This window comes from Ailuropoda melanoleuca, chromosome 16 (genome assembly GCF_002007445.2).
Source record: "Ailuropoda melanoleuca isolate Jingjing chromosome 16, ASM200744v2, whole genome shotgun sequence".
In the NCBI taxonomy this organism is placed as follows: domain Eukaryota; kingdom Metazoa; phylum Chordata; class Mammalia; order Carnivora; family Ursidae; genus Ailuropoda; species Ailuropoda melanoleuca.
In genome coordinates, this window is record NC_048233.1 from 83,491,911 (window position 1) to 83,517,755 (window position 25,845).

At 58.8% G+C, this 25,845-nt stretch overlaps 1 protein-coding gene across 15 annotated transcripts in view; it reads right to left on the reverse strand.

Moving 5' to 3' along the window:
• Positions 1 to 25,845, reverse strand: part of NRXN2 (neurexin 2) — a 96,827-nt gene that overhangs the window by 37,043 nt on the left and 33,939 nt on the right. For 9 of the 15 annotated variants that reach the window (XM_034645151.1, XM_034645161.1, XM_034645164.1 and 6 more), the window contains 10 exons: positions 22,750 to 22,911; positions 21,552 to 21,990; positions 17,136 to 17,522; positions 16,751 to 16,954; positions 10,721 to 10,747; positions 9,127 to 9,255; positions 8,401 to 8,782; positions 7,599 to 7,789; positions 5,844 to 6,017; positions 5,401 to 5,520 (listed from right to left, as the gene is read on the reverse strand). In XM_034645151.1, coding sequence (XP_034501042.1) covers positions 5,401 to 5,520; positions 5,844 to 6,017; positions 7,599 to 7,789; positions 8,401 to 8,782; positions 9,127 to 9,255; positions 10,721 to 10,747; positions 16,751 to 16,954; positions 17,136 to 17,522; positions 21,552 to 21,990; positions 22,750 to 22,911 — 2,215 coding nt within the window. The remainder of the gene's footprint in view (positions 1 to 5,400; positions 5,521 to 5,843; positions 6,018 to 7,598; positions 7,790 to 8,400; positions 8,783 to 9,126; positions 9,256 to 10,720; positions 10,748 to 16,750; positions 16,955 to 17,135; positions 17,523 to 21,551; positions 21,991 to 22,749; positions 22,912 to 25,845) is intronic. The other 6 variants (XM_034645166.1, XM_034645157.1, XM_034645155.1 and 3 more) reach the window with 2 other exon arrangements.

The window sequence follows — 25,845 nt, forward strand, 5'->3', positions numbered from 1 at the left end:
GGGGCCCGGCCAGGGCGGGGGGGCGGCGCGGGCACCCCCCCGGCCCGCTCCCCCCGGGGGGCATTTCGGCCCGGGGGCGGCCGCCTCACAGCCCCATGGCCGGGGGCGGGGACGCGGGGCTGCGCAGCCCCGCGAAACCCCCCTCCGGCTCCGAGCCCCGGGAGGGGGGTAGGGGGTGAAGAAAAGGAAAATCAGAGCCCAAGCCTCGGTCCGGAGCCAACGAAATCAACTGGATCCCGCTGGGGAATCCGAGGTCCGCGGAGCGGCAACGCCAAGGTCCAGGACGCCTGGGTCCATCTCGAGGAGCTAAGGGTCTGCCCGCATCCCGGCGGGGTCGGAGCGGCGCAGAGGGCCGTCAGAAACCCGGGGGAGCGCCCGGGGGAGGGGGCATGGTGCCGGGAGGAGAGGCAGGGGAGGCGCGGGGGCCAAGCAGGGATGCGAGAGCGGAGGAAATCCTGCGGAAAAACCGAGCCGGGGGAGGGGGAGTCAGGGGGAGAAACGGGAGCCCGACGGAGACTAGGGCCGGCCGCGCCGCTGCTGCTGCTGCCGCCCGACGGAGGCCGGGGGGAAAGGAGGGAGCGGCCGAGGTGGGGGGGAGGCGGGAGAAGGGAGGAGGGAAGCAAATCCGGGTGAGGGGGGAATGAAGGCAGGAGAGGAGGGGAGAGGAAAGGAGGGGAGCGGGGCTGAGCAGAGGAAAGGTGCGAGCCTGCGAGATTCCGGCGAGAGATGGAGGCAGCGGAGTGTTGCTGCAGAGGCTGAGGGCTGGAAGGGAGAGGGAGGGAGGGAGACAGGGAGGGAGGAAAGGAAAGGAGTGGAGAGGGGAGGGGAGAGGGAGCGCGGGAGGAGGAGGGGGCAGGGCAGAGGGACCCGAGCGGCTCCCGATCTGCGGGCGGCGCTGGGCAGCTCCGCCGCACGGCACCTGGCTAGCCCGCTAGGCGCTCGCCTCTCCTCTGCGCGCGCCCCGCCCCTCCCCCGCGCCTGAGCGCGCGCTCCCCTCCCTCCCGCTCCAGAGAAGGGGCCCTGCTGAATAATTGAACAGGACTGAGGCTAGCAAGAGAGGCAGCTATCTTCCTCCTCCTTCCCTTCCCCCGCACCTGGACGAACCCCAGTAGTGCTCTCTGGTCCAGCGCGCAGAGATGGGGCCACAGCCACCTCTGCACGCACCCCTCGGAACACACGTGCACGCTAGGATGTGGACGGGTATGGAGACACCCACGTGCCCATACAGGCACCAGTGAGCGCGCAGGCACACATAGGCTCAGACACATGCATGCATACATGTGCTCATAGACACTGGCACACGGACTCACACTCAGCGCGGGGGAGGGGCACAGGATGTACACACGCACAGAGGCACACATACACGTCCAGCCCCAAGCGCTGAACAGCCAACATACACAGACACCTCCTCCCAACTTACCCTCCAAAAACAATGACCCAGAGCCTCAAGGTATTCAAGAGTAAAACATGTCACACACGGATACAGTCTTCTCACCACCTCCCCAAAACAATGCTCCCCCTACCCTCTGCACATCCCTGCTGGACTCCTCCAATCTTTCCTCTTGACTCCCCCTGCCCCTCCCCCAGCCTCAACCTCTCCATCCACAGACTTTCCAGGACACCCGTCCACTGAGTGTCCCGCATAGGACAAAACCCTTCCTGGGTCACTTATGTCCAGCTGAGGAAGCCACTTCTTCGAGGTGCCCCTCCACTGGGATCTGCCCCCTCCCCAGAGTTTTGGGGTCTCTGGAAAGCACTTGTCATAGCCCAAGAGGTAAGTGCAGAAAGGCTCCCTTCCTTTCATCTGGATATGACCTCTGCACCCACGTCAATCTGGGTTGGGTTAGGACCAGGAAAGCGGTGGTGTGTGGGGCGGGGGGGGGGGGGGGCAGGGAGCCAGAGGGTAGAGAAAGGAAAAGGGAGGGAGGTGGAGATGGACCTGGAAGGAGCTAAAGAAATAGTGTAGTAGAGTGGGGAGGAGAGGTGGTGAAAAAAGAGCAAAAGGAAGAGGGGGTGATGTGAGAAAGGGGAGAGAGAATGGGAGCACCCAGGGAGGAGAGGGCTGGCTCCTGCTTATCAATTCGGAATTCCATCTTGGACCAAAACCCGCACATGTGCTTCGCGCCGCTCCCGAATGCTGTCAGCACCCGGGACAGCTCCTCTGTTGCCACTGCCACCTCCCCAACCTCGTCAGCTGACAGCTGGGGGGAGCACCCCGTTTGGCTCCAGGCTCAGAAGTGAAGAAGGGGGTCCTCAGAAGAGAAGGCTTCAAGATGCTACAGGGCTCCAGGAGGGAGGAGAAATAGCAGCCTGGGAAGCAGGGCTGGGGTCCCCCAAAGCCTTGTCCTCCTGCCCTCTCCATCCCATTCTTATGCCCCTGGCTTGGGAATAGAGACTGACAGAGCTCTGAGCAGGCAGAAAATGTATGGTCCCAGAGGGAGGGAGGGAGGAGCCGGTGGCGGTGAGAGGAGAGGAAGGGAAACCGCCTAGAGGCCAATCAATATCAGTGAGTGGGAAGTGGAGAGAGTTGGAGGGGGTGATGTTGGGGAGCGAGGGGGGAGACAGAGGGTACAAAAGAAGAGAGGTGTGTGAGAGATCAATAGAGGCTGCAAAGAGGGACACAGCAAGAGGAGGAGCCGAGAAACAGAGATGGGGCAGAAACAGATGGGGGCAGACGTGGTGAAGAACTGCCTGTCTGTGAGGGGCAGGCTCTGGAAGACAGAACCCCCAGCAGACCTGATGGGGGCGCCTGGGTCCCAAACCCCAGCCCCAAGGCAGGGAGTGTCCCTCCTTCTCTCTTCCCTTCCTCTCTCGCTTCATATTCTCTCTTTCGTTCTCTCCCCACTTTCCTCTCTCTCATCCCATGGCAGGGATGGGCTCCCTCCTGTGATCTCTCCTGCCTTCCCACAGCAGACTAATGAGCTTTAAAGGGACACAGACGTCCCTCACATCCCCTGTCACAGATGGAGAAACTGAGGCCACAAGTTGAGAAAGGCTGTCCTTAATGAAGGTCAGACCTCTCCTCATCCCAGTCTCTCCCCCCACGAGAAAACCCCACCCTCTGAGGACACCTCGGCCATGCCCACCCGCTTTCCCTGTCTTCAGGCACTGAGCCCCTTGGTGCCCAGGGGCAGAGTGAACTGAACAGGCCTCTCAGCCAGGTTCCTGCATGGCCTTGTGCCTCAGTGGGGCCCGGACGAGACCAGCCATAGAGAGGCAGCATGAACAAGAAACAGCTGAGCGAGCGTAGAGAATTAGGAGGCACCCCCAGGGAGGAAGGAACTATGGTTTGGGAAGCAATGGCAGAGCCCCCAGCCCCAGGTTCCTGCCCTGCCCTTCTCGGAAGGTCCCCCAAGGCTGGCACTCGGAGAAACAGCAGGCGGAATCCCGCCGGCTGCCAGGCTGCACCCACCTTGTCTTTACCTGCATGGCTTTGCTCAGGCTCTGCCACCACACACACACCAGTGCTCGGGGATGGTGATTCTTCCTGGGACATGCCCTGCTCCCCAGCCCCGATTACCCCTGCCTCCCACCTGCCTGGAAACTGCAGAAGCGGTTCTGGCCTCTCTTCCCACCCTTGCTAAAAGATGGCATGACTCCCTAAACCCCCATCAATCACTAGACCCACTTCCAGAAGGCTCCAGGGGGTGGGAGTATAGTAGTGACAATGGGCAGCAGCATTTCTTGACCTTGATCCCTTGCACCCCAGGCAAGAAATGCCCACTATTAGCACCACCAGCACCCGGGACTAAAAGAGCCGCAGGAGGTAAGAGAGGCAGGAGCTCCTGGGGCCTTAGCTGCACTTGGCCCCTAGCAGCCTAGCACTTCGGGCATGGAAACGGCCTCGGTGTCCTCATCAGTTAAACAGGACGGTCGGTCTCCATCCCCCTGCCTTCACTGAAGAAGAAATTCGTAGGGCCTTGTAAGCTGCCAAACGCTAAACAATCAGCAGGCATTGCTACTATTAAGCAGCAAAGTTACCACCATCTACAGCTCTCCTGTGCACAGCGAGCGAGCTGGTCAGAAAGAGGCCCAGCCCTGTCTTTATTCCCCGGCAGCCAGGGTTCGAGTGTCCCTGAGCTGGCCATCGTCTGGGGGCTTTGGAAGGAAGAGAGAGTCGCACGTCAGACGAGAAAATCCTGGAGACAGGAGGGGGATGTGGAGGTCCTCAAGGCTGGGCCATGCCTGAGAGCACAGGATAACGCTGAGGGAGACGGGCTGGGCATATTTCCAGAGGAGAAGGAAAAACCAAGGCCTGCCCAAGAGCTCAAGCCCTGAAACACGCAGGTTTACCCCGTAAGAAAGTCAGGACTCAGGCCCAGATGACGAAGGCTCCAAGGCCTGGCACAGAGGCAAAGGCACCCATCCCAGTCCTTAGCCCAGATCTATTATTAACTACCCCCCAGAAATCCACCAGAAACCCACCCAACCCCTCCAGGCCTCAGTTTCCATCACTGTAAAATGAAGAAGCCCAGTGCTGCGTGGGTGTGTGTGTGTGTATCTTTCCACAGACCTCTGACTTGTCACATCCCTGGTCTCTCAACAGGGCTTCCCCAAGGAAGACCATTCAGGGGATGCCTGAGAAGGCTGCCCTCTCCCTGGCCACTGCCCCCAACCCAATCGTCCAAGAGAAACTCCACAGCCCCCCTCAGATAGGAGGTCGCCTCTCCCCACTCCTGCCCCAAGCTCTCACCAGCTGCTGGCCACCAACCTACCAGGGAGGAGCCTCAAACAACAAGCCAGTTGGCAGACAGATGCCCAGATGGGCAGGAGCAGAACACTATGGAGTGTCCTTGTGGCACCAAGGGACAACCTGCAGCTGAGGTTCTCGGGGCCGGGGTGGGAGGGGGTGGAGGGGGAGAGACCCGCACAACCGGGGTCTAGAGAAGTCAGCTGGGCCTGGCCTCCCAGGAACCTTGTGAGCCTGCCTGCCCCCTTGGGAGTGGGCCCACCCTGGGCAGGAAACAAGAGACTTCCACTGCACGTTTCTGAGGGCCCCAGAGGAAAGGGGATGCAGGCCCCCCGTCCTGCGCCATAGCGTGTATGTGGGATCTACAAATAACACACGGAAGACCGTCACCCAGATCTCCCAGGGAGAGCAAGAGAGGCTGACGCCTTTGGTTATAGGCGAAGGGAGCAGTGTTCAACCAGCTCCGACCGAGGAGAGGAGGCCATCTGTCAACAGACCGCCCCAGACTCAGCAGCAGCAATCCTGCGCGGGCCCAAAGGACAAGACTCCGAGAGTGGACAGCAGCCAGCAGTTCCCCCTTGCGCTCTCGTGACAGGAAGGGATAAGAAGGAAGCAAGCAGCATGGCTCTTGGAGAACCCCCTCCTCCCAGACAGTCCCCGCAGCTGGGCACGGGCCGAGACCCCCCCACCCCCACCCCCCGGGTACTCACGGTCGTTGCAGACAGGGCCTCCATAGGAAGTCATGGTGCAGTCACAGGTGAAGCCATCCCACTGCTGCAGGCAGACGCCCTGGTTGGCGCAGGACTCTTCGGTGCAGGTGGTGCTGGGGCCTGGAAGAGGCAGGAGGAAGGAACACCCCCCGCTCAGCCAAGCCCCCTCCCTCCCCAGGAGGTGTGGAAGCTTCGAGCCAGGCAGGAGGTCCGGCTCTCAGCCCTGCCAGACCAGAAGGACCAAATCCTGACAGGGGCATGGGGGGTGGCGGGGTGGCAGAGGGGAGGGGTGCCCAGGGACTGCTAGGCTGGGCCTTGAACTGTGATAAGGGGCCAGGGTGAGGGGCAACAGGAAGGGCAAGCGACCCTTTACCCCCTGCGCCCCTGCCCCAGAGCCGCCCCAGGGCACCCCTGCAGCTGGTCCTCCTCCAGCCTACACTCACCGTCACAGCCCCTCTCCACCTGCCCGATGCGGTGCAGGGCGTCAGCGATGAGGTCTGGGAGGCGTCCGTTGAGGTCCACCGAGGCCAGGCAGCCCTGGAAGCCATCCCGGGAGGCCACCAGCTTGGGCAGGTTGCCGAACATGTTCTTGCTCAGACCACCGATGTACAACTCCCCTGCAAAGGGAGGGGGGTCAGAACCTGGGTGGCATCCTGGTCCCCGTTCCTCTCCCAGGACACCAGCATCTGGTTGACAAGTCCTCCCAGCCTGCAGCGTCCTCTCCCAGGCTCCAGTTTCCATACAGAGATCCCACGACCCACCCCCACCTCTTCCTTCTTCCTTCTCCACTTTGCCATCTGTCTGCTCCCCACCCAGAGAAGCCCAGATGCCCAGGGCGGGCTTGCTGGGGGGGGGGGGGCGGCAAGCAGCTGGAGGAACGGGCTCCATGTTCTCTCCCACACATCTGATTCCAGTTCCGGCCTGTAATCAGGGCCTTTCAGAGACGTGAGGCCCTATCCGCGCCACTCCCACTCGCCCCCTTCTCCCTGTTCCCTGAGCTTCTTCAGGCCTCTCCCAGCCAGCCCTCAGTCTCTCCCAAGTGCCCTAACTCAGCTCCCTTTCCCCAACAACTGGGGCTGGGCCTGGGACTCTGCGAGACTCCAGGAAGCAGCTCCCCTCGGGGACAGCTGACCCCACGCACCGCTGCCTGCAAGTCTGGGCCAGCCCACGGCAGAGCACATGGCAGACCTTGGACCCTGGCTCCTTGCAACACGCCAGGAGCCCAGGCCCTCCTCGGGTTTGCCGCCATGGATTATCTGTGACACATTGCCCCCTTCTGGGAGCCGGGGGGATTGTCAGCACTCTGGCGGCACCTGACCAGGCTACCAGCTCCAGCTCTGCCTCCGGCTCACTTGGTGACCTCAGGCAAGCCATCTAGCCTTTGAAGCTCCCATTTTCTCCTCTCCCAGGAGGGGGGTGAATTTGCTGATCTCAGACAGTCTGGGTCCCACTGACATGCAGGGGTCCCCATGGGGCTAAGGGCTTCTTGGGGCCGGTGGAGAAGGTCGTTCATGTTGCCCCAGGGGGCTCTGAAGAAGCTACAAGCCTCATCTCCACTCCTGTTCCAATGCCCGGGCTCTAGGCTCCTGCTCCTTCCCTGCTCTCTCAAGCACCATTCTGGGGGCAGGCAATGACTATGTCGAGAGCTTCCCCGGAGGCCTTGGGTAACGCGTGACCCTGGTGTGACACAGAGCCTACAGGGAAGCCTGGGTCCAAAAGAGCCCCCCAAGTTAGCCTAGCCAATGCCCAATGTATACGACCAGGGCAGCAGGCGGGGAGCCCACAAGTGCTACTCCCTCCTCTCCTTATCAACTTCCCCCTCCCACCCCACCCAGGGGAGACACCTGCCAGGACACTAAGCTCCCCATTCTCTTTACAGCCCTCAGTCAAGCCAGGCTTCTCTGGCTTGGAGGCCCAAGAGGCCTTCAGAAGCCCTGGACTGCCTACTCGTAGCTCCAGAGCGAGGCCGCCAAGCTCCCGGAGAGGCACATCTTGCGGCCAGGCTTTCCATGTGGAGAGCAGCCTCATGGGAGAGCGGAACAGAAAATGTCAGGCTGGACACACAGCAGAGAATGGAAACGAGGCGGAAACCGTGGTGGCGGGGGAGCGAGAGGATCCCACAGCCAGCGGTGAGCTCGCTGCGGCCAAGGGGGGGTCTGGGTTAGGGCCAGGCCTTCTCCACAGGCCCCAGGCCCCACCTTTGAGATCGAGGTTTCGGGCGCCATTGGAGTGCTGCGTGACCGTGCGGGAGTCAATCTTGAGCGTGTGCACGTTGCCCGGGTCCCTGGACACCACCACGTTGTGCCACTGGTTGTCATTGACTGGTTTGTCCGAGTTCCCCTTCATCAAGGACGGGCCATTCCCCAGGTCAAACACGTAGTGGATGTACCTGCCCCACAGTAGGGAGGAGACACCGGGTCAAGGCGGGGGCCGCGCTGGGAGGGCAGGGTAAGGACGAGCTATGGCTCGTGGGGGTCCCAGGCACCATGGGACAAAGGCATAGAGAGGGAGACCTCAGAGTGGAGGGACCCAGCCCCATGGCAAGAAGACTCTGGTGTGAAGTCCCATCATGGGGAGGACATGGGGATGGAGGGCCATGGAGGAGCCGGCTCCTAAGACAGCCTCAGAAGGGGAGCTGGTCCGGGGAGAGGTTAGTGGGGACAGCAGGGCCCTCTGGGGGCAGGACAGAGCTGCTCTAGAGTGGGGTCCTCTCAGGCAAGAGAGGCCACAGGGCCTGGGCCCTGCCTTCTGCCTGCAGAAAGGACCTGCCTGAGCCCAGACAGATATAACTGGGAGCATCCCGGCGAGGCCATAACTGGGGAGTCACCAGGGTGCAAGAAGGGGGTGGTGCTTTTCCATCTTGGCCTGTGGATGGGGACCTGAACCTTGAGCTGTGGTTCAAGGGGTCTGGATATCTCAGCCAGCGGCTGGGTGCCGGATCGTGGTCAGCGGGGGAAGGGGATCCCTTCCTCGCCTGCGGTGCCGGGCCCAGCACCTCACCCTTTGACCAGCTCGATGACAATGAAGTCATTGCCGTTGCCCGAGTTGAACAGGAGAAGCCCATCAGGGGCTGTGGTCTTGAACTGGAAGAAGAGGTGCATGGAAGCGTAGGCTTGGAGCGTGGCGAGCGCCAGGTAGCTGCTGCGACTCTTGAAGGTGACCGGATCGGCCACGATGGCCCGCAGGCCGAAGCGAGCGTTGAGCTCACAGTAGGTGATGTCGCCGTCCTTGCACTGGTCCATGTAGGGCTGGCCGTTGAACACCAGCCCGCTCAGGTGCCCGATGAAGTTGGAGGGCACCACGGAGATGAAGCGCCGCTCCGTCATGATGCCGGTCTCGATGTTGTGGAACTCCAGCCGCGTATGGGCTCCCGCCATCTGTCCTGCTCGGGGCCAGAGACAGAGATGAGGCGGGCGGACTGGGGGAGCACTTCTGGGGCTGGGCCTCGGGTCTTCCAGGAGCCTCCCCGCCACACCAGAGCCTCAGGGGGTGGCTGGGAGCTGGGCCTTGGAGGAGCCGTGAGACTCACTGGTCCAGCGCTCACGGGTATCCGGGGTCATGCCACCTGCAAGGAGCACCCCCCCAATATACCACCCCTTGGGGAGAAATGGCCGCGGTAGCTTTCCAGGACGCTGCCCCAGGGAGGCCCAGGCAGTTGTCACCGAGAAGAGAGCCATCCACAGTTCGCTGGAGATGTACCCGCCTCCCTGGTCTCAGAGCACTTACCCTCGACGGTGACGTTGTCCACAGACAGCTGCAAGCTCTTGCCACGCCTCACCACCCTCACTGTGTGCCACTCATTGTCATTGAGCTTGTGGCCCGCGAAGAGCGTCTCGGGGCCTTTACCTGCGGCACCAAGGGGGGAGTGAGCATGGCGCCCCTGCGCACCCGCCTGTGTCTTCCTGTGCTGCCCTGAGCGCACGGAGTCTCGCCCCTGTACGCACGGGTGCGCACAGGTGCGCGCATACACCTACGGCCCCTATTCAGCCGAGCCACGCACCCACACACACAAGGACACATGCTCCCACTGTGGTTACACACTCCGTCATAACTCCAGAGAACAGTACTGCCACTTTGTGCGACTTCCAAGGGTGTCATTGGAAGGGTCCGATGGGAAAGTTGCTTCCAGCCCGGTGCCCTGAGGCCCTCACACCCACAACCGACATTCTAAGTCTTCTAAGGAGCCTCAATGTCAATGTGGTCAATGTGTGTAGCCAGCAGGGAAATTCCCAGCATATAGGCATAGACCTAGAATTTTCCAAAATACAGAGCATCACCGTGCTTGAGCCCTCGCACAGACACGCAGCTCCCCCATCTACGGCGGACCCCGTGGGACCCTCCTGCACACAACTGGTTAAGGCCACACACCTGGACATGTGACCACACACAGCGCTGCCAACGTGGCTAGACGGGGGGACGTTTCTTGGGCATTATGACCATTCATTCGAGACCAGGATTATCCGATCCCAAGTCTAAGACAAAATATATTTCTCTTTAGAATGATGCTACACCGTGCTGCACGCCCGGATCACCGGGCCCCCCAGGGCTCAGGCCAGCGGGGACAGGGTTCACCACCACGCATGCGCACACAGGGACCAAACACACACAGAGACACGCTGAGCACACACAGCCCCTCTGCCGGCCTCTGCCACACTCCTGTGCTCTCCTGCACAACATCGGGGCACGCCATGCAGAAACACTGAGACGGCACATTGAGCCCAGCACACTGGAATGCTCCACACCTGCTCTCCATCTCACCCCAGCTGAGAGCCGCCCTGTCCCCCTGAATGCACCTTAAACGTGGCAGAAACTTAGCCCCCACCCACCACAGGAGCTGTGGAGGGCTGAACTTTGAAGCCCTGACCCTGCTCCCCGCGCTCATCTTCTTTCTTGCGTGCCTCGCCCTCCCCCTTGTGGCCACCTCTGGAGATGCAGTGGAATGTCCCAGCTCGGCTCTGGCTTCTTCTGGTCATGGGGTGGTGGGCCGTCCTGCGGCAGGTGCCACCAAGTCCTTGCCCCACCCTCCTGAGGACTAGAGATACAAGGTTTCCTGGCCTTCCTCTTCTCAGACCTAGGGAGCATGCTGACCCAGGGCCCTCCACCAACTCTTCCTAGTTCAGTGTCCCTGGGCCCGTTCTGCCCTCCACAGCCACCCCACCCCCACCCACCCTCATGCCTGCTCCCCTCCCCACACCCACTGCCCAAACCCCACACAAGCTAGTGAGGAAGGCTCTCCTCCCCCCGCGATCCCTCCCCAGATCCCAGCGTCCAGCATCCCAGGCCCCTGGGGGCTCTGCAGAAGAAGAGGGAAGCCACTTACTGGGTGCGCAGCCGACGCGCAGGCAGTCTGGGGGGGCCATGGGGCGGGCAGAGGGGGAGGGGAGACAAAAAGGCAGAACAAGTTTTTTTGTTTTTTTTTTTTTTACATCCTTCACAGGCAGGGGTGTCTGCGGGCGGGGGTTCCCCCCCCGGGACCACTTTCCGGGGACCACGCGTGCCCAGGTGCCCTCTCCCCTTCCTCAGTTGGACCCCTGTCCCTCCTGCCCCCAAGAGGGCTCCAACCCTCCCCAGAGCTGGGAGGCAGGGCAGTCAGGCAATGAGAAGAGGGCTTGCGTCTCCCTTAGAGGGGCCCAGGCCTCTCGTGTCTGAGGGAGATGGGCACCTTGGGATCCCAGTCGTACAGGGGTTCATTGTGGGGCTGCAGGCTTGACCAACCCCACACCTCCACATCTCTGGGAGGGAGATGAGTGGGGAGGGTCAGAATCCCTGCATCCCCTGCTCTGGGACGACTCCCTGCTCAGAGCCCAAGTTGTGACATGTCACTCCCCATGGCCCCTGGACTCTGAGCAAAATGGAGGGGTCTGCCCCAGGGCTCCCTTCCCGCGGCCATCCACCTCCCAAAGTCCCAGGGGGCCAGCACCATCCCTCCAGGAACCTTCCTTCTACCCTTCCTAACATGGAGGATGCCAGGCTGCCGCTGGGGACTGGAGTGATCAGTCACCCTGAAGAGCAACTTGTATCAATCTGTTCTCCCAGGGAGGGGCCAGGGCCTCACAGATGGGGATACCCAGGCCCCCAAAGTATGATTTCGGAGGACACATAGCAAGTCAGGGACAGGCAGGCACCGTAGGCTAAGTCTCCTGTCCCTGCCCTACCCCAGCATTGTTATATCCTATGACTCCAGGGTCAGCAGGCCTCATGTGGTCAGAAAGCACTCTATCTACACAGAACCGCAGCCCCAGGGCCTTGGGACAAACCCGCCCCTCAACGGGACACATTACCCACAACGTGTTAGACGGCCAGCCTTGCAGAGGGAATGGAACTGTAGGGTCCTACGAAGTTGGGACTTAGGGCTCTTTGGACACCTGCACCATGCCATCAGACCCAGGCAGCCTAGGGCTGCAGAAAGTCCTTCACCCTGAGGCAGAGAAGCTGGGTCCTGGTCTCACTATGTGGCTGTGGGCAAATCCGTTTTCTCTGAGCCTCAGCTTTCCCCCCTATGAGCTGAGAACAAGAAAGAAGGGTTCAGCAGGCAGGCCCTTGTCTTTCAGAAAAGGGGTAGTTTCCAGCAACATCCCGGCATCCTACGGCTCCTCCCAGGCCAGGCTCTGCCCACATCTCTACATCCAGGAAGCAAAGGCCACTGGGGGCATCTGGCATCCCTTGGGCCCCGGAAGGTTCCTGCAGTGGAGGTGAACAGATTCCCCTGCGGCTCTGGGGGCACGGGCCCCTCGGGCAGTACGGCTGAGCTCCACACGCGTTGTCAACCGCAGCAGAAGAGTGGGGGGAGCAGCCGGGACCCTGAGCCACAGCCTGGCACCAAGGGAGAGAAGAGGAAGCCGAGGAAGGCCAAGGAGCAGATTCAGGGGGAAGTCCGAGGTCCAGTGAGAGGAAGGAGGCAGAGAGGGTGCAGAGGAAAAGAGGAAGGAAGGGGGAGCTGAGGGAAGAAGCTAGACAGAGGGAGGGGAAGAATGTCAGGGTGAGGGTGGGAGGGTGCCAGGCCTGGAGTCAGGTCACGGGGGCTCTCTTTGGGCCAGCAGAGTCTTCACCAATGAAGGGTCCAAAAAAGAAAAAAGGGGCTGGAAGGGCAGGCTGATCCCCTGTTGGGAAAAGCTCAGATCTTCCCCTTCCCAGCAGGGGAGCGCCAGGAGTGGGGATCCATCTGTCCAGAGAAGAGGTGTCGGCTCCAGGTCCACCCCCTGCACGGACCCCACCCTCAGAAGCCCCGCTCCAGTGGGGTTTGAGGACAGCGAACAGCCTGTGAAGATGGGCACTGTGGGAAGGAGCCAGCACCATCCCAGAGGCACGCAGAAAGTGGGGGTGAGAGGGGGCACCAGCCCTCCGTGCACATGCCTACCCAGAGCCCAGCTCAGGGAGCATTAGCTAGTGACCGGTTAGCTAGTGACCTGTGCCTCAGGTTCCGGGAAGGAACAGTGACAGGTCTGAGCAGACCCGCCAAGGTCCTGGCTGGACATAGAGGCCAGGATGAGGGCGTGAGCGTGTGAGGAAACAGGTGGGAAAAGTCACCTGCATGTTAAGGAACCCAGGATAAAGAACCAGGCTTCCCATCCCATGCCCCACCTGATCCCCCGCCCCACCCAGACCCCACAGATCCCAGATTGGAGATGGTGGGTCCAAGGCTCCTGTGCAAGGAGCCTCAGGAGCTCACAGGCCAGAAGCTCATGTCAGAAGTGACATCGAAGAGCGGCAGTACGCAGCCCTTCAGAGCAATCTCCCGGGCAGCCCAGGCTACGGGAGGAGCTCAAGAACCACTGACAGCCCCCCCAGGGGGAATGAACCACCCCTCTGTGGCCTCGGGGATTAACAGGCTTTGGAACGTAAGACGTATTCAGCCTGGCTTAGGACAAGAACGAGTCAGGCTTCCTCTGTATGGCCTGAGAGGGCAGAACTAGGTCCCCGAGTGGGAACTTTAGAAGGCGCGGCTGACACGAAGGAAGAATGACCCAATGATTAGAGTGGCCACCAGAGGTGGGGAGCTCCTGACCTGGGCCTGTGAGCAGATACCGAGGAACTAACGGGTAATTCACACATGGGGCAGGGCGGGGGGCGGGGCGTACTGGCTGGAGGAGATCATTTCCAAGGGTGTTTCCAGCTTGGAGATTCTCTAATTATAATGCACCCTGCAATGGCAGCCTCAGGGCCAGCTGGGTCTGCAGGGGCACGCCTGGTGGAGGGCAACAAGGGACAGGCCAGGCTGGGCAATGGCCTGAGAGGCCATACCAAGGGCAAAAGGACTCAGGAACACAGGTCACAGTGGAAGAGGGTGAAGAATCCAGGGGACTCTAGTGTTCTCTGGAAACAGAAATCAACCACCCTGCTCAGAGCTTAGAATACTTGTTCAGTGTCTGCAGGCCTGGTGGGGGCTGAGGGACCGGACAGGAGACACAGTCTAGTGTCTCTAGCACCCTCTGCCCGGAAGGAGGCCTTGGCTCCTGGTTGGCCCTTTCTGGCCCAGCACACGCCCCGCCTCCTGAAGCTGGCACCGAGGGCCTCCTCCCAGCTGCCCTCCCAGTGACCACTGGCAGCCTCGCTTTCCTCTTTAGGGCCCAGTACCAAGTCTGCGTCATTCCACTGAGCATCTGATGGGTTGCACAGCTGCCCCCCTCTGTCTGCCTCCCTTCCCTACAGAATGAGACCTTGAGGCCAGAGACCAAGCCTTGTCGGTCTTCTCTCTGGCCCCCAGAGTAAGTCCAGCCCAGGACCAGGGCCTCGGTGGTGTTCCCTGCCTGTGAGGCCCCACAGCCCCTGAGGAGCAAGCAGAGTGGGGAAGCAGGAGCCAGACTGGGTCATGCAATGTGGAAGCAAGCCCCCAGGCCTGTAAGATTTTCCATCGAGAAGGCTGGGCGAGTTTCTACACATGCGTCTTGCATCTGTATAATGCCTTCACTCCCGTTATTCCATGTGAGTCTCAGAACTACCACAGAAGGTAAACAGAGTGAGGATCCTTATCCTAATTTTACAGATAAAATAGAGGCCCGCAGAGAGCGGAATGACTTACCCAGCAGGCGGAGACCGGGTCTGAAACCCAGATCTCCTGGCCCCAGGCCCAGGGCTCTTCCCATCAGACCCTGAGGCTGAATGGTTGGGTGTGGGTCACAGAGCAGCCACACGCCTCCCTGTATGTGTGTCCCTCAGTATTGTGGACGGATACATCTGCCCCGAGCACTTGGTCATGGCTCGTCAGGAGCCACATTAGAGATGGCATCTCGGCATGGGGCCCGGCACAGCCAGGGGTGAGCGGCAGGGACAGGGGAGGGGTGGGAGGCCTGTCTTGCTGGCTGACATCCTGAGGGCCACCTTGTTCTCTGCCTTCTAAGTACTTCTGAGGCACAGACAGAAAAGCATGCCGATGGGAAGGAGAGGGTAGATCCTAAGGGTGAAAGATCCCAAGGACCCACCAGAGAGCATTTTCTGGGCCAGGGACACTGGCTCCTGTCTAATCTAAAGGAACCCAAGCTTCTTCCCCAAGCACCTAAGACAGCCCAAGTCAGGAAGAAGTATCTGCCTTCCCTGTAAACAGAAGGCCAGAGATGTTCCCTACTGTATCACTACCCAGCACACAGAGCCATGTGCTACTGTGCGGAGAACACACACTTCCCAGGGCGAAGGAGTATGTCATGCCGGGTCTGGGTACACAGTCCAGGAACGTCTGAGAAGCACGGGGCCACTCATGGGGTCCTGGGCTGGTACCTTCCTTCTGTGACCATTTCAGAGGGGTCAGGGGTGTTGTACAGACCATGGGACATTGGCCAAAGGGTGTCTCCCTTCCCACTTTCCCCCTGCAGCACTGACACACCACCCAGTCTGGGCTGTGATGATGGCCCGAAGCAGACCTTCACGGAGCCCTCCCGTTCCCCAACTCTGAGGCCCTGGCCGCCTGCCCACCTCCCCGCCTCCAGCCCCCGCCCTGCTCGGCAAATCATTGTCCTGGGAGGACAAAGACCAAATGGCCAAAAGGGGAAAGGGAAAGACATAGTACAAATTTATTAATGAGGCATTGGGTCCCCAAAAGGCCACAGTCTGTCCCACAAATGGCCTAGAGACCAAAGTTAGGGTGAAACTCCAGATTGAGATTTAAAAGCTCAAAGCTCTGTGATCTCTCCAGGTGAGGGTCCTAATCTGCTCAGAAGAATCCTACTTCCCTTCCTGCCCAGGACCCAGCGAAGTACTCTCGTGGCCTGAATCTTCCTACATGGCAGGCTCTTGGGTGCTATACTTCTAGGCGCTTAGCGAGGCTAGTATGAGATGGACAGTCGTGAGCCCAGCCGGGATGGCTCAGGACCTCCAACTTCTAGTGTTCCCCTAACTGAAAGCCCCACCAAGGCGGGATCCTCGTATTTGCCACTGTCGTGGTCTAGGGGCAGAAGACACTGGCGCTTACAATGTGTCCCATACGGAGGAGCTGAATGAGTGCACCTGTTTCCTTTCGGCCCCAACGGGCCTGATGGTTCCACCTGCACAGACACCCCGGGGACTGCCCGGTGAGGTGGGGGCCTCAGCCTGCTCTGGGCAGGAGCAGAGAGGGCGAGCCATCTGATGGCGAGGGTCCCTGATGCCCCCCACCCCCCAGTCTGTTAGAAGCAATGGGAAAACACTGTACTTCTGGGCAAATGACCTGGGTTTGAGTCTGGGCTCCTTCCCCAACCACTGCTGGCTTCGTGATGTTGGATGAGTCAGTATGTGAATTTCACGATCTATAAAACAGGCAAAGCAAAGCCCACCGGGTGATCCTGTGGCTTCACGGGGCAGCCATGGGACTCAAACGCGAGAGCAGACAAGGGAATACACGTCCCGAGGCGTCCAGCGTTGCCTGCGCCCCTGTGCACACAGACAGACACGGCCCTTCAAATGCAGAGCAGGTGAGAGTGGCTGTGTACCGGGCCAGGTCCTCCTCACCTCCAGATGAGCTGCGCTGAGCCCAGGCTTAGCACCGCTAGGCATCTGTGAGTCCTTCCCAAATGAATGAATCAGTGCAAGAGAAAGTGGATGAGCCAACAACCAAGAATGAGCGATGTTGTGACGTGTGGATGCAGGACAGACGCCAGCAAACCCAAATGAGAGTCCCAGCAGAGCGGCGGTCACACCGAGACACACTTGGGTGGATGGCATGGCCCTACTGGGGGCACCCCGTCCCCAGTGCTGCTAGACACGGAGTGTCCCCTACGCCGCACACCCTTGCTGGGGACAAAGCTCTCAGGGGCGCTGACCTGGGGTTGGCACCTCCCCATTTCCCACTCTCGGGGGCGCCACCACCAGCTTCTCCAGACAGAGGGGGTGTGGTCAGAAGCAGGGACAGGGAAGGGACCAGAACACAGGGCAGGGTGGTTACCGAGGTTGACCGTGAGCTTCATCTGGCCCCCATCCAGCTCGAGGCGCAGGGTGTCGGCAGACTCCCTGGAGGTGGTGGCCATCATTAGCCCGTAGGCCCGCTGGGACATGAAGCGCAGGGACACGTCCTCCGCCTCCGTGTGCATGGCATTCGGCAGCATGATCTTCATGTACATGGAGCCATCATAGCTCAGGACCGTGGCCTCTGCCCCAGAAGTGGGAGAAGAGGGAACCGGGGGACAGGCGAAGGCCAGCGGAGGGAGAGAGAAGACCAAGAGGATCGTTACAAGGATGACACACCCAGGGCTGACCTACGAGGGGCACCCCGAGGAGGAAGGGGCCCAAGGATGGGCAGCGGGAACGCCTGGAATGAAAACCAGCCTCACCTCTCTCACAGACCCGCCCCAGAAAGCCGGTCCCGATGCAGTCACAGACGAAGCGGTTCCAGCCCTCTCGACAGATGCCGCCGTTGCGACAGGGGGCAGAGGCACACTGCTTCAGCGTCTCCCGGGAGCAAAAGGGGGCGATGCCCACCGCCCCCTGGGCTTCGGCCAGGCCCCGAAGGTCTCGGCTGCGTCCGTCTATGAAGAGGTCCCGCACACAGCCCACATAGCCAGCCCGGAGCGCCGCCGTCCACACCTCCGGGGGCAGAGGCAGGTCCACCCGCCCCCCCTCCGGGAGACCGCCTAGGTACAGCTCGCTCTCCAGGTCCAGAATCTCGCTCTCCCCAGTGGCCAAGAACGGTGTGCTGCGGCTGTTCACGGAGATGGAGCCTAGGGATCAAGGGAGAGTGGGCCTCAATGACGAAGGCAGGGGTGAGCGTCAACACGGGCCGGAAAAGGACCCCTGGCCTCCCACCCCACACCCTACAGCAGCCCTGGCCCAGAAGCTCAGCCTTATTTGCTGCTGCGGATACTATTCAACAAAGATTTCAGGTTCAGGAACTCAGGTGAGCCAGCCCAGCCCAGCTGCAGTGTGCCACGGGCCTCTGTCCACGCTCCTGCCTCTGCACCCGAGTGAGTCCTCGGGGGCTGCACAGGGGGTGAACGTGCCCCAAAGGGCTGGAGTACTCACAGGTCATTCCCCCGGCCAGTCCCTTAGACCACAAACCAGAGGCAGAGGACCCTAAGGAGGCTGGCGAGCTTGAATCCAAAGTGTTTTCCCGCTACTAACATTTATTGAACTTTTATGACCGCATGTCAGGCACTCGGCACTTCTCTATGTCAGAGTCTCAAGGTAACCCTAGGAAAGTAGCCCTTTACGATCCCATTCTGAAGCGGCAGGTGAGGCTTAGGGAGTTTGGGGAACCTGCCCAAAGCGCCACAGGGGCTAAGGAGTAGAGGCAGAGTGCCATCCAGAGCCTGCGTGGTCTAACCCTCTGCCCGGTGGACAAGATGGACAGGCAGATCCACTCCCGAGGCCTGACACAGGAGGACAGCCAGGAGAGGGGCAGCCAGGCACAGAGCTCCTGAGGTGTAGGACTTCTTTAGAAGGAAAGGCTGGTTATCTTAGAAAAAAGATTTGGGGGGCCCCTGGGTGGCTCAGTCGGTTAAGCATCTGCCTTCAGCTCGGGTCATGATCCCCAGGTCCTGGGATCGAGCCCCATGTCGGGCTCCTCACTCAGTGGGGAGCCTGCTTCTCCCTCTCCCTCTGCCTGCCGCTCGCCTTGCTTGTGTGTGCACATGCACGCTCTCTCTGACAAATAAGTAAATAAAATCTCAAAAAAAAAAGAAAAAAGATTTGGGATCAAGTGGGAGCTCCAAAACCTTTACTGAGATCTCTAAGAAGTGGAAGCCTATGCATTACAAACTCTTCTGTTTATATATTTCTTTCTATACTTTTTTCTTTCTCTGTCCTTTCTCAAGAAGAATTCTTAAAAAAAAAAAAAAAAAGTCTTTGGGCGCCTGGGTGGCTCAGTAGGTTAAGTGTCTGCCTTCAGTTCAGGTCCTGATCCCAGGGTCCTGGGATCGAGCCCCACATCAGGCTCCCTGCTCAGCGGGAAGTCTGCTTCTCCCTCTCCCTCTGCCCCACCCCCCCACCCCCCCAAACCATCCACTTGTGCTCTCACTTTCTCTCTCTCTCTCTCTCTCATAAATAAATAAAATTTTTTTAAAAAAATTTTTTAAAAAGTCTGCCTGTCTCCACAGGGAGACAAGAGAGGTAAGGAAGGTTTGGTCTACATTAGGCCTGACTGCGCAGAGATCTTGGACAGGGTAGGGGGTGCAGTAGGAGATCAAAGCATGAGTACAGGTTGTCGAATTCAGGAAGCAGAATGAGGGCCTCCTCTATGGATGGGGCTCCTAACCTAGAGCACATTCTCTGCTCAAAACCTTTCCTGAGCCAGAGAAATCATTCTCTTGTGCCCCATTTTACTAACACGGCCCTAGCTTGTCTCCCCTGACAAGTGTCAGAGGCTCCAGGGTCTCGCTGCTAAAACTCACTCCCCTACCAGGCCCCCAAATATGGCCCTCTGATCACGCACATCCCTCTGGTAGCAGATTCCCCAGATGCTGGCTCTACCCACCTGCTGTGGGGCCTCCTGGACATGGACACTACCCAGCTGGACTCAGAAAATGAACCAAATGGGGGAGAAGGAAGAGGGAAGGAAAGGAAGGGTTGGGAAAAGAATGTATAAGGGTTGGGAAAAGAATGTATAATAGAGTCAGCAAGAGGAGATTAAAGTGAGTCCAGGCCTTGCTCCAGATCCTTGCTCCAGATCCTTGCTCCAAAACATGGAAATGGAAAACCCAAGTGTCCATGGACAGATAAATGGGCAAACAAAAGGTGGTGGTATTTACATGCAATGGAATATTATTCGGCCATGAAAAGGAAGGGAATGCTGACACCAGCTACAACATGGATGAACCTGGAAACACACGAAGTGAAATGAGCCAGATGCAAAAGGACAATTATTATGTGATTCCATTTACAGGAGGCCCCTAGAGTAATGCATTCATAGAAACAGAACGTAGGATGGTGGCTGCCAGGGGCGGGGGGAAGGGGAACAGGGAGTTAGTGTTTCATGGGGACAGAGTTTCAGTTTGGGAAAATGAAAGCGTTCTGGAGGTAGATGGTGGTAATGTCGTACAACAGTGTGAAGGTCCTTAATGCCACTGAACTGTGCACTTTAAAAATGGTTAAAATAGTGGGGCGCCTGGGTGGCACAGCGGTTAAGCGTCTGCCTTCGGCTCAGGGCGTGATCCCGGAGTTCTGGGATCGAGCACCACATCAGGCTCCTCCGCTATGAGCCTGCTTCTTCCTCTCCCACTCCCCCTGCTTGTGTTCCCTCTCTCGCTGGCTGTCTCTATCTCTGTTGAATAAATAAATAAAATTTAAGAAATAAAAAAATAAAAAATAATAAAAATGGTTAAAATGGTAATGTTATGTGTAATTTAACACAATTTTTAAAAAAGTCATGGAAAAGGTCAAGGAGAGCTTTGTTGGGATGACTGCCTCAAGTCTGGGCTTAGGTGCATAAATGAACGTGGGACATCAGAAATGGCCAGAGCTGGTCAAACAGTGACCCAAGGACCAGCCAGACCTGGTGTGTGGGCTCTAGAGATCGGTGGGAGGCTAAGGAGACCACCTCATGCAGGGAGAAAGGAGCAGAAGGTCCTGGGGTTCTCTGCAAGGCCTGGGCAGACTTCCAACCTAGAGAGTCACTAGTCACCTATGGGGAAACCCTGGGAGTCAGCGAGTGCTCTGTGAAGACCCCCCGGATGCCATCACAAGACAAAACCAGGGGATGAACCCATGTAAAGGCTGGAGAAGGCGACGTTTCCCTGGGAAAGAGGAAGGAAGAAACAGCCAGCCATGAGAGGCTGATGTTTCCACGAGCCATAGGGCTCCTTCCTCCCAGGAAGGTGTGTGGGGGGAAACAGCCCCTCAAAGGCCTGGTGCAGTGACAACTGGGGGAGGGCACAATTTAGCTGATGTTGGTAAGTGCTTATGTTGGATAAGGTGTCAGTTCTCCTTTACGTCAATTGGTTCCCTCATGATCAACAAGATGGAGAAGAGTGAAGAGAGAACTGGGCAGAAAACAAGAGGATAGGAAGAGAAGACCAAAAAGGAAGCGTAGAGGGAAGGGTGGTTGGAAGCAACAGACGTTTCAAGAAACAGCACCTGCCTGGCCCGAGCACGCTCTGCCCTGCTGCCTTATTGTGCTGGAAACCTCACCAGGTGGGAGTGTGGGGTGCTCCTGTGCCCCTCTCCCCAAGAGCACGAGCTCCCTGGCAGCGAAGAACTGTTCCGTCCGCCACCCTCCCCAACCCAGCACCTTGGACAGCACCTGGCACACCGTTTGTACTCTGTTAAGTACTCCGTGAGTGATTTAAAAGAAAGTTGCACGGACCTAGCTAGAAGGGAGGCATGGTTGGGAAGATTTTTGTTTATTTAAAGGAGAATGGGATATCTAATCTGTGCTAGGCACTATGCTAATCCTTTTACAGATATTCTCTTATTTTCTCCTCTTAAGGAGCCCAGTGTAATGGTTCCTTTTATAGACAATGAAACTGGGGCTTCAAGGGGCTGAGTAAGGGCCTAAAGTCACACACACACGGTAAGTGGGAGAGCAGAGGTAGGAACCCAGCTCTGTTAGCTCCAAACACTATGCTCTTCCCGTCAATGCACCATGACATGAGGGACAACGAAGGGGCTGATGGCCAGGAGGAAGGAAGACAGCAGTGGGAGGGGCCTGGAAAGGATGGGGGAGTGGCCAGGAGTGGGCGTGGCCTGGAAAGGAAGTCAGGCGGGGGGGGGGCGGGGAGGAGTAGAAGGGGCCCCCACCCCCCAGGCCTCCTGACCTTTGCGCCCGTCCCTTTGGAAGTCCACGTGGCACCACTCGCCGTCATTGACCTTGCGGCTAGAAGCCCGCAGCTTGATTCCCCCGGAGCCCATGTCCAGCAGGAGGTAGAGGTAGCCATCCAACAGCTCCATGGCAACGTAGTCAGCCCGCTGCGCAGAGCTGTGGCCTCCGGCCCCGGCCCCAGCCCGCCGGCCCTGACTGAAGAGCAGCAGCCCATTGGGCTCAGTGGTGCGGAAGTCTAGGGAGATGGAGCCAGTGCGTTTGGCACTCCAGCGGGGCAGTGCCACGAAAGCCTCAGGACTCTCGAAGGTCACGGGGTCGAGGGCAGCCACATCCTCGCAGCGGAATGACAGGTCCCCCTGCAGCTTCATCTTGGGGTCCCCTTCCTTTGCCAGGCGGGATAGTTCCAGCTTGAAGTCATTATTCTTATAGACCACCTGCAGGGAGGGGTGGGGTCAGGGATGAAGGGCAAAAGCAGCTCAGGGCCTGGCCACTCCTGCCCAGCAGCAGCAGCCATCGTGGGACCCTATCATGGGGGGCGGGGGGCCTGCTCAGTGCCACTGGATCACTGGCCTGGACCTCCGTTCTGGAACTTCACGCACAGAGGCTGTGAACACACATCTCCCTTGCCCCACTTATGGTCTGTGCTCTGTCCTCCCGCCCAGCCTAGCAGGGCGGCCCTCAGTACCTGCTGAATTGCGCGTGGTTCATAAATGGCAAGACGATCACTGCTCACATCTAGTGGACATCTTCCAATTGACAAAGTATTTTTATTTACACTCTCATCTGCCCCTCACACCCACCCTGAGAACTAGGTACCAACTACTCATTTTTCAGATGAGGAAACTAAGAATTAGACAGGCCGACAGACTTGGCCAAGGTCACAGAGCTAGTGGGGGGAAGAGCCGAGACCAAACACAGGTCTTTAGTCTTCACATCCCGTATTCTTTCCTCTGCACCACTGCTGCCCTCGAGGGTCCTCTGAGAGGACGGGGCACTTCGGAGGCTCAAGGACATGAGCGGAGAGAAGCTTCTTGATGGAGTCAATGGGGCTTAGGTTTTAAAGAGGGGAGGTCTTCCCCCACCTTGGAAGGAACAGAGGAACCAGGCCACTGGCCAGCTCGGATTAAATCACATTGAACACAGGGACCAAAGGGTTTCCTGGCTGACCCCAGAGCCTTCCTAGCCCTACTCACGTCCTTGAGGCAGCCCATAAAGTTGTTGCTGACGGGTGAGCCCGGCAGGTCGGCCGTGTTGGGACTGCCCCCAATGTAGAAGAAATCATCCGAGCCCAGCATGGTGTAATCCTCCTGCGTGTAGCCTGTGGTGGTCAGGATCCCGTCCACCGAGATGGTCACCTGCCCAGCCCAGGGAGGGAGGGGGGGAGACAAGGAGACAACCGGCATCAACTCCCTGGGAAAAGCCACGGGCTGGGCAAGGGAGGGGCCGGGGGGCTGCGGGGGAGGGGGACCCCCCCCATTTTTATGTCTGCTTGTCTTGGAAGAGGAACAGTGGGGGGAGAGGGGGAAGGCAGGAAAGGAGGTAGCACAAGATTTGATGGTCTCAGGGTGGGCTAAGGCCTGCCCCACAGCCCCCAACTCAGCAGGCGGAGGCCTGAAGGGTACTGGGAGTGCTCACCACGAAGAACGGAAGAAGCACGTCCTGGAAATGGCTCCAAACAGGAGTAGGGACCTCAGGACAAGGCCCCATTATGGGGGGATGCAAATGGCATCCTTACTTCCCTCCTCTTGGGGTGCTCTCTGGACCCTCATGTGATTTCAGAGCACCTTTCATAAAGGAGGTAGAGAACACCAATTCTCCTTGGATCTTGGTGGCTTTGTCTCAACCTGTGGCCGTCCCTTCGGGGCACTGAGGAGTCCTCTCTGTCTTAGCCCAGTAGGGAAATGGGAGACAGTGAGGGCATGTGGAACAGGAGCTCAGATACTACTGGGGAGTGCTGGAACGTCCTGGGGGATGCATAACAGCCTCGGGGCTGATTCCCACCACCACCCTAACATCAAGCGTTCCCATTGGTCCATGCCTTCTTCCTGAGTCTGTGTCTTTATTCCCCAGGTTCCTCTGTATGCCAGTGGCTCTCTTGTCTTCAAGGAGAGGGTAGCCCTTTATCTATTCATCAACCTGCCCTCTTTTCTTCTTTATCTTCCCCACTAACCCCACCCTCATTACTCATGGCCAGGTTAGGGAACAGGGGGACAGGGCTAACCTCACGATATCTGAGTCCCGGGCTGAAAAGTCAGCTAAGGAAGCAACATGAGTAAGGAGGGGGGAGTACCCGATGTTCCAAGGAGAGGACAGGGGCTCAGCAGTGGCCTGGGGAAGGCAGAAGTGACCTTGGGGGGAGTGACAGATCCAGGGAACTCTCTGTCTACCCCTCCCCAGACAAATGCCCATGTGGCCCCTGAAAAGTTTAGCCATAGGAGCAGCCCACAAGGGCTCCAGAGACCCAGCAAGACTGTGGGGGGAAAGCCAAGGGCTTCAGGACCATGAGCGCCCCACTGTAGGGAACCTGTAGCTTAGGATGGTCACCTGGGAAGAACGGGCAGGCTCCTACAGGAGCCATCAGGAAGCTGGCTCACAGAGAGCCCAGCACTGTGCTTCCGCAGACCACAGCTCACCCCCACTTCCCAATCCCCAAACATGCTTCAGGACCCTCTTTTCAGGCACAGTCTGGAGATTTGGGCCTTCCAGTCACATCCTGTGATGTCCCCACCCACACCGGACCATACACACATGTTACCACCCATCTTCCCGAGACTGGTCTCCAGGGTTCCATTGTCATGGGGGTGGGAGGAGGATGTTAGGAACTCGTAAAGAACACGAGCAGAATGAGGCAAGGTACCTTCCCCCACAGGGCCCTCGAGTCCCCCTCACTCACAGTGAGTGGGGGGGTACAGCTGAGCAAAGTGAGGGCTGAAGGGGCCCCCTTCTGGGAACCATCAAACCTTGTGCTGGGGGGACCAGGTTCAAGGGCAGAAGGTCTTTGTGGGAGGGGGCAGTTCAAAAGCTTTTGAATCTTATTTTGAGGGGAGGGCTGGTCATTATTGTTTTTATTTCTTCTTCCCTCCACCCACCTGAGGCTGGGAAGTAGGGATCGGGGTGGAAAAGGGAAGGGTCAAAGTATTAGTCACAAAAACATGCAGACAAGATTAGGATGGGCAGAAGGGGGCTGGGGTGAAGGGGTGGGATAGGACAGGGAGGGGTGGTAGGTGAAGGGGTCTCCCTGGGGCAAATTCAGCTCTGTCCCACCCTGCACCTCCACTCTTGATCCCACACCAAGACCAGAAAATGGGCCACTAATTGGTTCCTGATCCTGTGTCTGGTCACCCCAGCTAGACAGTCAGCTCCTGAAGGGCGGGAACCTGGCCTGACACGTCCCTGTAGCCATATTAATCACAGCACGATCCAGGGGACACATCATGGTCATTAAAGGCAAACATCAAGTCACCTCATGACCCAGAGAAACACTGGGCTCTCACCGCCTGTGTCCCATCTATAAGCCCAACACCTCAGGAGCCCTGAGTGGACACAGCCTCCACCGTCCTAGACTGCTCTAATCGGGGGCCCTGGCTTCTATGCAGGGGGAGGGCCCCACTGGCCCCCAAGGGCCTCAGGAAGAGGCTTCCCTGGCCTCCTCAGCCTTCCAGCCCCCCCCCTGGAGCCACTCAGCTGTGTCCTCCCTCCCCAGCCCCAGCAGCCAGGGCACTAGCTACGGCCATTTTCCTCATCCTGTGGTCTCTGTTTGGCCCAGCCCATGCAGTGAGTTCATCTGCCTTTGCCATTCTAGAGTTAGAAGGACCTGACCTGTGGGGAGCATCCTCCTCAATTCCCCTTCAGACTGGGTGAGAACCTGACCTTGCCCACTATTGCTCTGTGCAAACCACTGCCATGCGGTGCCCCTTTTGGAAAAGGGCTGCCTTAATCACCCTCCTATCTGTCCCCCAAATTCACAACTATTTTCTAGAGCAGCCCTGGCCCAGGGGCTGAGGGAGAGGGTAGCAGGAGACAGGGTGACACAGGGAGGTGCACGGAGGAAGGGTGGGGTCAGCCTGGGGGTGGAGGAAATAGAGGGAGAACGGGGGAGACGGGCACTGGGTGGAAAGGAAGCCGAGAGTAGGGGGAATGGAGGACACTCTCTGGGGAAGGCAAGGAGGGAGATGACGGAGATTAGTAAAACCCGACTGTTCCCTCAGACAAATCAAAGTCCAGACACAAAAATGGCAGGTTCGTTAGTAAAAGCAAGAAACAGGGGAGTAATTCCCCCGTCCCCCTCC